The sequence below is a fragment of the Bacillus rossius genome, chromosome 3 (genome assembly GCF_032445375.1).
Source record: "Bacillus rossius redtenbacheri isolate Brsri chromosome 3, Brsri_v3, whole genome shotgun sequence".
NCBI lineage: Eukaryota > Metazoa > Arthropoda > Insecta > Phasmatodea > Bacillidae > Bacillus > Bacillus rossius.
In genome coordinates, this window is record NC_086332.1 from 11,577,440 (window position 1) to 11,592,860 (window position 15,421).

Consider the following 15,421-nt stretch of genomic DNA (forward strand, 5'->3'; position numbering starts at 1 on the left):
GCAGATTTGTTGAAATTCAGTTCTTTGATGTTACGACTTTTCTGGTTCAACATGAGTGGCAGAAAGCAGGATGTTACGTGGCTTTCATTTGAACATGCTGAGAACGAAAAATAACTAATCTAATAGAAAAAAGCTGGTTCAAACAAAAGAAATAATGGTTGTTGGGTTTTTTAAAAAAAAAAAATCTTTTTTTCTCTCCCAACCCTTCTTCAATTCTCCTGTGCCTTCACCCATGTAGCTATAAGTATAGTTTATGCCTTCTGACATTTTTGTGTAGTGTTTTTAATTTTTAACTTGGGCTTTGCATTTTGTTGGTCAGAAACAAAGACATATCAATATCCATCACAATTGCGGAAGGAATCGACCATGGCCTAATGATAGAAACCACCTGTTGTGGTGTTGGGAAACTGTGTAAAACAAAAATCAGGATGGAGGGATGGTGATATCCCTGATTTACACACTTCGTTTTATACAAACAAATTTTTAATATTATCATTATTTGCTTATGTCAGTTCTAAAAAATCTCGTATACTAAACAAATATTATGATAAGGATTAGTGTTGGTACATACAGAAACAACGGTGGCAAATGAATGTATTTTCTATTTTTAAATCGTTATTCCGTGGTAAAGTGACATTTTATATATGATCTTTCCTATCTGTAGGATTAATATTTATTTTTGATGAGTTTGCCTCTATGAAAACAAAACAAAACAAAAATCAGGATGGAGGGATGGTGATATCCCTGATTTTTGCTGTCTTGTGTTGTCACAAGACACAAAAGCCCGAAAAAAAAGTTTATGTTAAAGATAAATAATTTCTGCTTTAGTATTTCATGTAAGCTACTTTTAAAATGCCAAAAGAAAGGTGATCTCCTAACCATAATTTCGTAACAAGTCTTTAATCATAGGGGCATGGTAAAAATCTCAACTGGATCAACCTTATCTCTTCATGAAGACAGTTCTGTCGGTTCTTTACGTCACTGCTGGCACTGGGTTCAGTTCCTGGCAGAGGTTCAACCTTCAATATTTTTCCAAAAATGATTACAAGTGTTGCCATGGGCCAGTCGGCTTTTTAGCCGGTCGTGTCTGCCCCACCCACGAATGCTGTCAGGGCGGTGCTCCGTGGTCGCTGGTGGCCTCGGCTTCGGGCGACGCACAACCCTGGTTGGTTCGTTCTGCCGCAGCGACGTGGTGCTGAGCTCGAGGGACCACCTGGAGCTGGTGACGGCGCTGTGTCGCTGCATGCACCGCATGGCCCCGGCCGACCTGCCCTTGTACACGTACCAGCTGCTGATCCTGTGTCGGCGGGAGCACAGCATCCCTGTCTTCATGAACCTCGATCAGTACTTCCACAGCCGGTTGCTCGCCGACTCGGAGAGCCCCGGTTGCGATGACATGGAGGCAGGTCGGTGCATTTCCTTCTTGTAGTAGGTATGTCTCAAGCTTGGTTTGCAGTGGTCAACATTATAACTCCTTATTTTCCATGCTTACAATAATTATAAGTTTTAGCACATTTTTAATCGTCTTATAGGTCGAATTTTCTAATACCATAAAATAGTGTCTTTTGATAGTGTTATTAAAGTTGTATACATCCTGAAAGAAAAAAATCATCAATACTAAACACTAATTATGAGGGGCAAGATTATATTGTGAGTTGCGATAAAGTCTAAATAACACCGAAAAGCGTGTCGATACTCCATGCAACGCTGAAATGTAAGTTAACACGCAATAAAGCACTGAAATACAACAAAAATCATGAAATTAATCAGCAAATTTAATCAAAACTCAACTCAAATTATAAAAATGTAATCTTTTAATACATTAAATTCAGTGTAAATTAGTTTGTAACAAAATGTATGTACAAAATAGATAGGAAAAAAAAATAATATATTACAACTCTTATTAGTAACTAATTTTTACATTTCAAAATTGGAACATTTTACAAATGCACATATACTGGCTGATTTATTTTTATTGCTTATTACATATATGCTTATTACAAACTATTATATTGTAAAAGTGCATCATATATCATTCGAAATATCACTGTTTTGGTGAAGTAAGTATCATTAAACAAGTATCATGTTTGTTGAAAATTGTGCTATCATTGTGAATAAACAGAGTTCATAAAAAATAAAACCATAACATCAAAATCTCCTGTTTTAAAAATGGGATTGGTGTAAAATAAACCATAAAATCTTCTCTCTACCAATTATTATTTCACATGAGAAACTCTTTGTAGCAGTTTTTCAATATTAATAACAAGGTATCTTATTAATTATGCCCTATGGTCAAACACAGTCTAAATTTTTTATATTTAAAAGATAAAAAACCATTAATATCAAGATGGCATCTTTCTGTTACGTTTCTTTAGAAGTAATTATTTAATACTATGCTCTTGATGAAATACAAGAAAATGTATTTGCACAATTATCTTACCAAATTTTTCTTTTAAAAATAAATTATTTTTTAAGTGTGTTTACAAAAAATCATTACATTGTCAATTTTGTCTCAATTATTTTTGCGAGTATATTTGGCAACAGAGCATACTGAAATCAAGAGCACTAACAGCAGATATCATGCATTGTAAAGTGAGATTTAAATGCCCATTAAAATGCAGCCTGCAATCTAGGAATGAAGTATGCTGTAGCAAGCCTCACTTCATTTTGTCGATCTACCATAAGCATCAGTTTGTCATTTCCTTTGTACCTGGCTGTTTATTTGGGTTGGATACATTGCATTATAGATGTTATGAGCACAGTAGTAAGACACTGAACTTGCATTTCAGATGATCTGGCTTCCAATCCTGGTTTCAGTTTTCCATGGTTTTCTCAAATCACTCCAGTCAAATTCTGGGATGATTCCTTACAATAGCCATTGCCAATTTGCTTTCCTTATAGGTAATCCTTTTCTGGATTGTGTGTTACCAACCCTAATGATCTCACTTTAGCAAAAATTTAATAACCTTGTTGTTTTATCTGCTGTCATACTATGTTTTTCATAAATGATAGCAAATTGACAAACATAAAAGAAGGATCTGTACTACATACAATTTTTGTGAAAGATGTATCCTAAAATATTCTTGTTGATATTTGTATAATTGGTTCAGTTTTAGTTTTAATGGTGAAAGTTGATTTCTTTTTATTAGTGATGGGTCAAATCCCAAATTTCTCGAATCCGAATCTCAAATTCGAATCCCAAAGAGTTCTGATAGTATACCAGTGAATCTAAATCTGAGTTTCAAGGGTCCAAAATAAAATACGGGACAAGAAATGAAAAATATTAACTATTGTGTTGAAGCATTTAACCCTTTAAACCAGTGATGAATTTTTTAATTTGTTAATTTGCCTCCAATATATTTATAAAATCTTTTTCCTTGTACAAATATTGAATCCTTCAAATACTAAGTATGTATTTGATGGTATTTCACGATTTGATTAGCCCATCCCTACCTTTTACGGAAGGCCATCATTTTGTTTTTGTTTGTTCCGGCTGTAAAATACATTTTGATTCTTTGCTGGTTGACTGTAAGTATAAGTATTAAAAAATAATACAATTTAAGAACTATCCACAGTTTATGTTATTTATTTGCTGTTTTTAGATGAGACCGAGGTGAAAGATGTCGAAGAGAGAGTTCTGCTTCAGATCTGTTTCCCTGAGGTCAACACTAATGATCTGTTCCGGCATTTGAAAATCATCCTGGCTGCCCCAGACCTGCTCCTGAAGCACTTCACGTTTGCTTTGCTCATGTCTCTGTCTACTGTGGAACAGCAGAAGGAGGAAGTATGTCACTCTCAACAAATAACAATACCAATCTCGTGTTACAAAAAGTTTTTAAGAATACTCTTGAGGGCAGATGAGTAGATTTGTTACTGTATTTAATTTTAAACTATTTTTAAATGTGTAAAAATGGCTAAAACATGTGTTTTAAGAATAATGTTTAGGCTTGAAATACCCGGTACAAGTTCTTGAAAGCACTTGCATTACACCTTTATATTCATTTCTCTGCCATATAATTTTACGATTACCACTCAAATCTCATGGTAGTACTATGTACAACAAGAAGACTGTGCGCTAGTCCATAGCTTCGCGCTTAGAGGCGATACTGTGCTAGAAGCACCAGCAAGTGTCATACTTATCATCCCGCTTCACTAAAACAAATGCACACACTTAAATACATTTTTTTTGGGAACCTTAGTACTTTACTTTTTGTATGGATTCTATCAACCATTCGTAACAACATTTAGCGGTAAATATGTAGTTGGGCGGTATTTGCGAAAAAAAATGTTAACAATCCGAAAATACCTTTATTGTATGCTCTTCAACTTCCTCTTTTCATTAAAAGCGGCAGAGGTAAGAAATTCCAAATACTTTAGAAGATATCGAATTTTTAAATTTCATCATATGTAGTTGAGCGGTATTTGCGGAAAAAAATGTTAAAAATCCGAAAACACCTTTATTATATGCTCTTCAACTTCCTCTTTTCATTAAAAGCGGCGGAGATAAGAAATTCCAAATACTTTAGGAGATATCGAATTTTTAAATTTCATCACAATACCAGTGCATTGATGTGGCGATTATCATTGTTTCTTGTTTACGTACGAGTATCTACTTTTTTTATTGGATAATGATGTCACGTGATTGTTCGTGATAGGCCAGAATTCAAACGAACCAATACGTGATTATTTAGTTCATTTATTGTTTAAAATGGTGTTTAATTACAGCCTCCAACTTAGGTGAGTTTTTAACGTTTCTAATTTTAAAGTCTTATTTGTTATTTTGAAATTGTTGCGCAAGTAATAAGTAACAAAAGAAATTTACGTGAGTTGTTACTGTGCATCCTTTGTTACGGGTTTGTTAGGTAAGGTCAGTTACATTATAAATAATTTAAAACTAAAGAATAATTAAAATTAATTCACAATATTTTTAATGTCAGCTTAGTTTTAAAGTATTAATAATGTAACTGACCTGACCTAATCAACCATTTTATTAATTACGCATTGACGATTCACGTATTCACGAACACACGGCAAAATAACAAAAATGGCGTCGCTCAAATGGTTCCACAGGTCTTGTATTGCAAAATTAAAAAATTTGATATCTCCTAAAGTATTTGGAATTTCTTATCTCCGCCGCTTTTAATGAAAAGAGGAAGTTGAAGAGCATATAATAAAGGTATTTTCGGATTTTTAACATTTTTTTTCGCAAATACCGCTCAACTACATATGATGAAATTTAAAAATTCGTTATCTCCTAAATTATTTGGAATTTATTACCGCCGCCACTTTTAATGAAAAGAGGACGTTGAAGAGCATAAAATAAAGGTATTTTCGGATTTGTAACATTTGTTTTCGCAAATACCGCCCAACTACATATTTACCCATTTAGCTGCTAAGAATCAAAGTGGTGGTGAACACATATTAGAACACATATCCTAAAGGAGAGGTGAGTTGAAACAGTATATATTATGCCTCTTTCAGTTGACAGTTTGAAAGTAAAACTATATCCATTGATTACAACCCTGCTTGGTTTCTCGTTAAAATTATCAAGTGGTGCCTGTTTCACTGCTTCTGGTGAAAACATTTTTTTCCCCTTTTTTGTTTACTTGACCTGGAACTTGTCTTATGTTAGTAATGGCATTGTATCCTCCCTCCTTCATTTTATCTGTTGTATTATATTTGTATAATACATACACACATACTTATATGCATTTTTCTTCCCTAGAATTTATTAATTTTAATTAGTGATGTGTCTGTTCTACTTTTTTCCTGGTTCTCGGTTCTCAGTTTTAAGTTAACCTCCACCCAATTTTAAGTCACGCCTAAGATACAGTATGCCCTAATAAATGACTCATCAGCACACCACTTACAGTAACCATAATTAGACCACAAACAAGCCACATAGCCCCAAGTAGCACAGTTGTTTCTCATGTCACTAGATGCAATTATATTTAAAAAAAATTATCCCTCTTATACCCTACTTACAACAAAGTGTTTTCAGAGAAGCTAATTTTAATACCTATTTAATAAATATTTAACAAAAGCTAGTAGATATTTATATCCATGAAATAGTGAAATGAATCCTTGTCTTGCAAAACCTAACCCCTCAAAATACTAAATCGAATTGCTGATATTTTTCTCTGCAACTTATTTTATAAGGTACAAGATTGACGTTAAAAAAATAATCCTTAAACATTTTTAATGTTTGAACTGATTGTTTAAACAGATGGGCCCAATAAAGAACATAATGCAATAAAATTATAAAAAAATCTATGCATAATATATTAACATAGAGCATTCATAAAAAATGGAGCACTTTTTTTTATTTTTTAAGTAACCAACTTTATTCAAGCAAAACATGTACAACAGAAAAAAAAACTAAATATTTTCACGAACAAATGTTAGGCTTCCAATGTTTCAACTTTGCAACAATTGTGAAGCTTTACATCAGACGTGAAGCTTTGCATCACAACCAAAGCTTCAAATAAAATGTACAGCAAATTTTGTGGTGATGTCAAGTTGAATATTAAAAAGAGCTTCAATTGATTCACTTGGTCAAAACTTCGCACAGGCCTACCAGTAGAAGTGTGTATTACAACATAAATCTACCTTAAACATTGTCAGATTGATAGTTCTTGCTGAAGAAGATTTAACCGTTTGAAACCTGTGAACTATGAAGTAAGGAAATATTTATCTGTCTGATGCATGCAAAAGACCCATTTCTAGGTTAACACAAAACTTTCATGGAATTAACACTTGTATACGTTATTGCAGGTGTGCGACCTCTTCAAGAAAGTTTTTTTGAGATGCCATGCTGAAGAAAATCGAAAAATGGCATCTCAGTGGTTGACAAGTATGTTTCCGCAGAAAAACAGCGCGGAACTGACAGTTTCGTTCTTTATTCAGCAGCGGTGAGAAATTAGATGGCCTTCCTTTTTCTTGTGATGGCTGGATTTTCCTACAGATCTGAATATTTTATGAAAAAATAGAAAGGGCAAGAAGCAATACATACAGACACACACACACACACATACACTCACACTCACACTCTCTTTAATTTTCATTTTCATTTAAAGAGTGGAATGCCTTCCCAACAAATTCACTTTTTTTTTTTTTTTTAAAGTGATTTTTTTTTCAGCACCGAAGTTGCATGGTTAAATGAATGGTGATATTTTGATTCGTTAAACAAATTTAACATTGTTTAACATCATTATCCCTGAGAATCAAGTTACTTAACTTTTTTAGTTTATTTTTTTTTTCAACCACTAACTTTTAATCAGGATTTTTTCACCTGCCTAATTGTAATTAGACATTTTTGTGAGGCCGTATCTTTTAACCTGAGTTTGATTTTTGGCGCTCTTACTCAAACATAACTTGGAGATATTATTTGTTCCTGGGCGGGCAGGTCGAGCGGCAACAGCATAGTCCTCCGCGGGATGCTGAACCTGGGCTTCGCACTCCTGAGCATCAGGCCCGTGAAGTGCGTCCCGGGCAAGGACTCGGGCCCCGAGAAGCTGTGGAGCCTGGGCTCGTACGTGGTGGTCAGCCTGGCCAAGTCGGTGCGGGGCAACGCCGGCCCCGTCCTCAGGAGGCTGTACGGCCTCATCATGTCCAGCGAGGAGCTGCCCCACTACACCGGTGATCAGACCGCTCCCAGGGCTGGGTGCAGTGGCGGGAGACATTTACGTCCAATCTCTGCGTTATTGTTCTTTATTTTTATAAAAGCTGTTTTGTTGTTCTCCTTGCACCAAAATAATGGTAAAATTTATATACTGCATTTTTCCAATAAATGTGTATAAAATTGGTCTAAAACTGATACATTCTGAACAATAAAAATAAATTTGCAAGCATTTGTGGTTTTAAAGTGATTCATCAAAGGTTTGCAAAATAAAACAAAATTAATTTTTCTATTCCATGCATTTATGTATGATTTTGTGTCTGAAAATAAATATATTCCTTGAATTTCAAACTTTAAAAGATTTTTTTTTTTTTATGATTTGGATTAAGTTTTGTGTAATTGTTATTAATTCCATGATATAACTTGCATTTAAATGCTATGCGGTTATGTGTATTTTTTTTTTTTTTTTTTTTGAAATATTAGTAGCACCATGCTGTAATTCAAAAATTAATAAAGTTTTGTGTAGAATTTATGAAGCTCTTTCAATGGTACGTTTATGCTAAGTTAAACTACCAATTTATATATGTATGTTATATTTTTTTAATACTTAAATATGAAGTTTGGCATTAAAAGTTTTAATGTAAAGTGTGAGCGTAATGTCCTTAGGGAGAGACTGAGTTGAAGCGATATACTGTGATGGTTTGGATTCATACGCAACCAATGTATTTTTAATGCCCTTTTCATAAACTTAAACGAGAAGAATGATGAAGGCGTGGTGATGTGCAGGCTGCTTGCACGAGCTGTGCCTGCGGGTGCCCAAGGAAGTGTACGAGTGCCGCAAGGAGGTAGCGCAGTTCGTCAGCAACCTGCTGTACATGCGCAGCGAGATGGCGGAGGGCGTGGTCAAGGCCCTCATGCCGCTCACAAAGCACTTCCAGCCCATCAAGGACGCCCTCATCATCGCCCTGCGCAAGGCGCTCTACGTCAAGTAAACACTCTTTGCCTTGCCGCGTTCAGAGAAACATTTCTGGTGTGATGTGGTCGGGAGACGTCTGCAAATAATGATACAGTAGAATCCCGCTGATGCGACCCCTCACGGTTTCCGGAAAAACGGACTTATAAACGGAATGGTCGCATCAGAGCGGGGTCGCATCGGCGGGATTCTACTGTATGTGAAAGTTTCTGTCATTTCGACTATGCTGACTAGATGGCAGGTGGTCAATGTTTTCTTGAAATTACAAAATACTGTCTTTCTCATATTGAAATAATGTTCACGTGTTCCCACCTGTGTGTGCGTGGCGATGGAGGAAAAAGATTTTAAACTGGTATTATTTACATCGTGTTTGGGTTGTATAGAGCGTGAAAAAAAAAAAATTATTACAAGAGTGAGGGACCACAGTGTTGAAACAGTAACCCCTAATTCCGGGGGATTTTGTTTGATTTCCGATCCAGACGTAATGACTTTGGTTATTTACGTTTTCTGGAAACCACTCCGTGCAAATGCTGCAGTGGTCACTTATTGTAGGCCACGGCCGAGTCCTTCCCAGTATCCTTCAGCTGTGTTGTCGAGTTATGCTTCACCGTAAAACATGGCTAGCACGGCGGAGGGCTGAAGGGCTTCGGCAGAAGTCTGTGTACTCTGGCTCGGCTCGGCCTACCCCTCCCTACAAGGTTTTGGAGGGGTGGCGAGCAACTGGGTGTGTGGTGGGTTGCTGGTCTCCAGGCACCGACAAGGCCCTGTGCTCATGTAGGGCTTTAGCAGGGGAACTGGTTGTGGTGCGGGCATGCAGCAGTACTATCTGAGTAAATCACTGGACAATCCCTTGATTGATGATAATGACAAGAAAACAAAATTACCAACCCAGAATGTCAGACGGAGCCTTCGAGCCTTGAGGAAAGCAATAGTATTATGTATATAGAACCAGGTCTGGGCATGGCTTTTACAAGAATAATTTAAAATATTTAAATGTTCTTCTAAAAGTGTTTCTGTTCACATTTGACAGGAGTTAAATTGTTGTAGTAGTAGAATAACTAAGATATTAATATGTTATTTTTGGATAACGCAATGATGCGTAATGGTGATGTTTTCAGTGATTCTGCGAAGAGACAAATGGGTGTCCGTGGAATTCTGGACTTGCTTAAACAGCAAGGCCTCAGAGGATTGTCTGTCCTTACACAAAACTTTGTACACCCGGAAGGCCTGCTTAGCCCTGTGAATGTAAGTACCACTTGTTGCATTAATTTGTTTCTATATGTAGTTGTCAACACTTCTTTGATTTGTAACTTTTTAGCTTGCAGTATACAGCATTTGGTAGGAGTAATTTCGTGAATGGATTGGAAGTTGCATGGAACGTAAATGTGTCTAACCACGGTGCTGCCATCTGTGGCGGATGGCTCAAACCAAAGTTCACAAAGCCAAAGGCAAACTATATTATTAACTGTTTAGTGAGTTTCTTGTCAAAAATCAGGTTCAAAACCAGGGTTTAGTATTTTTTCAAGTCTTTTTCGCTTTTATCGAAATCATTTCATAATACAGTAGACTCCCGATTATCCGGACGCAGGTTATCCGGTTTACGGATTAACTGTGCCATATTTCACTTTCATAAACTATAAAAACTAAAATAATTTTTGACTTTATTTCCGTGCATCCACAATGGTAACGGTACATGTGTAGCATTAAATACAATGCAATGAATTAATAATGTGATGTATCAACAAACAATATTTTGGTTTTCTCAATAGTTATTCGCTTCCTTCATTGCATAATTATTTCCAACAGAGCAGACGTTTATGTTCCGCTATCTTGCATGTCAACAGCAGCTCTGGAGAGAAAAGCCAGCTTTCAGAGCTAGTTAACCTTGCGCAACTAGATTACGCGAGTAGCAAATCGCAGTTAGTAAACAACAGAGTCGGGAATTACGTTAACAAGTTAAATAATCTTTCTAATAATACAAAACAATAAGTTTATGCTTTTTAAATTCTTATTAGAACTAAAATATGTCTCCTGTATCAATAACATTATTATTTTGTAACTCAGAAATGTTGGTAGTGCCTACATAGGAAAAAAAATATGTTATGCCCAAGCCCTATTATGCAAATGCGATACTTTTTTTTAATACAGTGAATTTTTAAGTTTAATTTTAGGTTTTCTAATCTCTAAATGTTATTCAACATTTATTTAAAGTACTTCAAATGTATTTAGATACGTACTAGTACTATAAATTAATTCAAACGGGAGTAGTGTCTTGATTAAATTGGTAGTCAGCAATCACACTTTCTTATTTGTAAAACCAAATATTTTGATTAAAATACTCTCTTGTAGAAAAACATATGTGACTATGTTTTGATTAGCGCTCTGTTTTACTGAAACATATTAGGGTGTTACATTGAGAGACGAGTATTACAGTGTTTGTCTAAATAGTCGGGATGAAAAAATTTCAATCAATTTTTGTTTTACATTGCTTTAACTGTGTTTTTCTATTATCCGTGGACCTCTTGCCAGTCATACCCCAGATAATCATGAGTCTACTGTATAGTTTAAATTTCGGTCTGCAAATCAAATGACTCGATAATCGATGTAACTGCTTTGACAAAAATTCTAGCAGCGGTTGCAGAAGCTACGTGTTATTCATGTTGAGAAATGTTGTTGAAAACACTATTTGCTTATATTTATAATGCTCTTTATTAATTTAAAGAGTTCTATGTTAAATTTTGTGTTCGAGTTTCATATTGTAAGTTTATTTGCAACATAAGAACACATGAATTTGCTTGTTGCATGGTTAGATGTTACACATCTATGGCAAGTACTAATAGACTCGCTCACATGTACTATTTTTTTATTTTCATTGTTGTGTATTGCATTGCGTTTGCAACATAACACTTCTTATCGTGCTTATTTGGAAAGGTTTCTAGACATTACAGGATATCCATAAAATGACTTAGTGGGCTCCGAACAATTGGACTGCCTAGACAGATAAAACTCTGTTCTGTCTCCTGTCTGTAGCACTTGTGAGTTAGTTAGCTCTGGAGCTAACAGACAGTCAGTGTGCTACTTGTTCATTACAAGTGTCCATCACAAAGCCAGTGTATACTAAGCCGAGCCAGATGTCTTTCTTTGTGACACAAGTGATAGGATAGCAAATTTTAAGACACAGTTTAGTAGTAAATTTGACATATGTATTAGCCACTGTAATTTGCGTGTGTGAATACAAATTCTCAAATTGTATGAATTTAATTTTTGTTCGTTTTTCATGGTAAATTTTCATATTGTATCATTATGCTGCAAAACAAAATTAAATGAAAGGCCTATTGATTTGATTTTAATTATAAATTTGATTTTAATTATAAATTAATTTTTTATGTAAGCTGTATATCTTGCTATCTGCTTCTGACTTTCTTAAATGATTAAAATGGAAAAAAATTAATTAATAAACAACTTTTTTTTGTTGCTGTAAGTAATAATAATAACATAAGTATACACTTACCATGAAAAATAATGCCTATGTGAGTGGAAGAAAACAAATGTTTTGAAATATGTATTGTATGCATATAATTTGCTTGTACAGAGTATGTGTAGTAGATATGTACAATTAGGACTGTATGTGATTCCAAAATTCAGGAATTGTTTTGGGATTCCTAAGGGTTTTTTAATTTTACTGTCAGGTGGAAGAAACAATTCCTGACATTTTCTAGATTATTTTAAGGTTATTTATGTGGAGGTTTTTTTTTTTTTTTTTCATTATGTACAGCGAGCGACTTAAGTTAAGAGGAAAATAATAAGGAAAAGTACTGATTTATCATGGTTATTCGAAAACATGAGCTCTGGCATTTTTAACAATGTTATAACTGTCTGCAAATAAGTAAGGTTTTATAGTGTTTGTAAAACAGTGCTCAATGCTTTGCCCATCTGGTGGTTACAAAAATGTGGTAAAAGAAACTTTTATAGATCTGTTAGAAAACATCAGACCCTACACTAAGGAATAAGGACTCTGGTATCCTGAGATGCTATGACATCTTTTTCACTTAGATAATACACAGTGACTGAATGCACGTCTGCCCCCCACTCCCCTAGTGAAGTAACTGTGGCCAGTTATTTCGACAGCCAATTATCCTTGCCAGTGGGTTGACATAAAAAAAAGGTTGCAAGAAAATGGTAATTTCTTTTACCCAAGCAGCATACATAGGACAGATAAATAAAACATGACATATTAAGTTTCTCTAGTTTTCTTACACTTAAAAAAAAAAAATAATCAATCTTAAATTAGAGAGAATTAATTTTCACAGAAAGAACTAATTCAATTATAAGATTTAATAATCTCCAGTTGAGCGACTGGTTTTCAGGAACAGATGAGTATTATTGGTGGACAACTGCTTATTTCTACATCAGTTTGTTTCACAAATTGTATCCTGTATCTGCCTGTAAAGTTTTATTTACAAACTGAACCTTAAATTTTCACGTTCGAATCAAAACTTAAAAAATTTTTATTTTAAAAATTTAGTATTTTGCTCCAGCAGTGTGAACTTAGAACACCTCCGAACTACCCAAAAACCCTAATATGTACATTTTTTATGTTGCGTTGGACATTTCAGGAACTACCTTGATTCTATAGAATTAGTTAGCACTGTTAATTTCACTAATTTTTTTTTCTTTTCAGAACCTGTTGTATTTCCCATGTGAAAAGTTCTTTCCTACTGAAAGATTTGCAAAATTTGGAAAAATCCATTTCACCACAGCCCTAATAACACTGTAAGCATAATAACTGCAGTTCGCTTCCACCACCACCACCAGCATATCAAGCAATGTGATGATGTAAATGTCATGCGCAGTATTATTTTTCAACGTGGAAAATTTTTAGCATAATTAAAATATATATTTTCATTGTTCTTTTATTATTTTCTCTCAGTGTTGTCCGGAATCATGACAATAGTCAGTGTGACAAAGATGTTCCTTTTGTACTCACATTATTTTTGTGAAGTTAAAATATAAGTTTGAAAAAAAAAATGGGTGACAACTTTCCACCGTTTTTCTCCCTCTCGTGTTGCTTCCATGTATTGCATGTGTATTGTGTTTGTTTTCGTTGTGCAGGATTCGCCGTTTTCTCAGCACAGCAGCCAGGTGAGTGCAGACAGTAGCTCAATCTGCCAGGAGGTGCTGAACATCCTGCAGACTGTGTTCCAGAAGCAAGGAGCAGAGAAGATCATTCTCTACTCAGGTGAGTCTTGTGTCGGTAGGGACAAGATTGCACGGTGATATTATCTTTGAAAGATTTGTGCAATGGGAGTGCATGACTTGTAAGCTTTTGGACATACGCCATTGCTAAAGCACATGTATGTCTGTAGAAGAAAACTACAAAAAACACAAAAGACAAAAACACAAATTAAGCAAAAAATTGCTGTTGTCAACAGGATATAAGCACCACATAATATTCCATAACAGGAATATGGTCACAAACAAAGAAAAACAAAGAAAATGGACTAAGAGAACGAAAAAACCCTCACAAATGATGACAGCACAAAAATATTGAACCCGAAAAATTCAGCACAACAGTTGAAACGAGACAAAAACACAGCAAAACGAAAAGACGAAACAAACACAATAGTTTTCCAAATTACAGAAGAGAACGAAAAAAAAAACCACAAATGATGACAGCACAAAAATATTGAACCAAAAAAAATTCAGCACAACATTTGAAACGAGACAAAAACATGACAAAACGAAAAGACGAAACAAACACAATAGTTTTCTAAAACAAACAGGCGGCGTTTCGGGAACTGCTATCTGCTCCCGTCCTCAGGCAGAATCGTACATGGTACGAAAACACAGGTGCGACTGTTATGGAATATTATGTGGTGTTTATATCCTGTTGACAACAGCAATTTTTTGCTTAATTTGTGTTTTTGTCTTTTGTGTTTTTTGTAGTTTTCTTCTACAGACATACATGTGCTTTAGCAATGGCGTATGTCCAAAAGCTTACATCAAGTCATTGCACGGTGACTTTCGATGAAACCAAAATATCACCACAAAGCACGGTAATACAGCGTATAACTCCTGAAATGCGAGTTAGTACACTATTTAGCTCCGAAATGTAACTAAAAACATGAAATAAATAAGAAATTTGACCAATCTTAACTGAAATTACAAAAATCTTAACTTTTACAATAATTCTTTTGAATGTAATCAAGAATTTTGTACCAAACTTAATGGATTGAAAAAAAATAATATTACATACTTTGTTTGTGCATTTCGTAACTAATATGATTTTACATCGATGATATCGGCACACTTTTCAAACACAATTTTTATTTTATTTTTTTCCTTTCTAAAACTACTTATTAATGATTTTACTGTATAAGTGTATCATGTACCAGTCAAAATAAGACTATTTTGGTGAAATATTGAGAAATATTTTAGTTTCATATTAGTTGAGTAATAGACTATTAATAAGAATAAATTCAATACAAAAAAATAAAAACAATAACACTGAAACCTCCTGTTTAAAAAAAAACTAGATTGACCAAAAAATAAACCCATAAAGCATAGTTCCTATGTATCAGTGTTAGACTGAACCTTCTGTACAGTCGGTAGGGTGTGCCTAGATCAGAGCGTAACGAAAGACTAAAAGTGCAATAAGGAGGAGGCAGAATAACGAATAGAGTAGAGAGTTAGGCAACTGTAATCTTCTTTGCAGTTTTTTTTTTGCAGCCAGGTTTTTTTATGATAGTGAACCTCCATTGTGTTCTTAGGTAATATGTATCATATTTGTGCTAGCAAATTGCTTGCTGGAAACACAATATGGCAGCAGC

At 34.7% G+C, this 15,421-nt stretch overlaps 1 protein-coding gene across 1 annotated transcript in view; it reads left to right on the forward strand.

Annotated features, from left to right (window-relative positions):
• The window catches only part of LOC134530208 (Fanconi anemia group I protein homolog), a 48,672-nt gene that overhangs the window by 6,714 nt on the left and 26,537 nt on the right, over positions 1–15,421 (forward strand). The window contains exons 5-11 of the mRNA XM_063364874.1: positions 1,186–1,406; positions 3,603–3,784; positions 6,775–6,911; positions 7,406–7,638; positions 8,405–8,606; positions 9,710–9,836; positions 13,704–13,830. Coding sequence (XP_063220944.1) covers positions 1,186–1,406; positions 3,603–3,784; positions 6,775–6,911; positions 7,406–7,638; positions 8,405–8,606; positions 9,710–9,836; positions 13,704–13,830 — 1,229 coding nt within the window. The remainder of the gene's footprint in view (positions 1–1,185; positions 1,407–3,602; positions 3,785–6,774; positions 6,912–7,405; positions 7,639–8,404; positions 8,607–9,709; positions 9,837–13,703; positions 13,831–15,421) is intronic.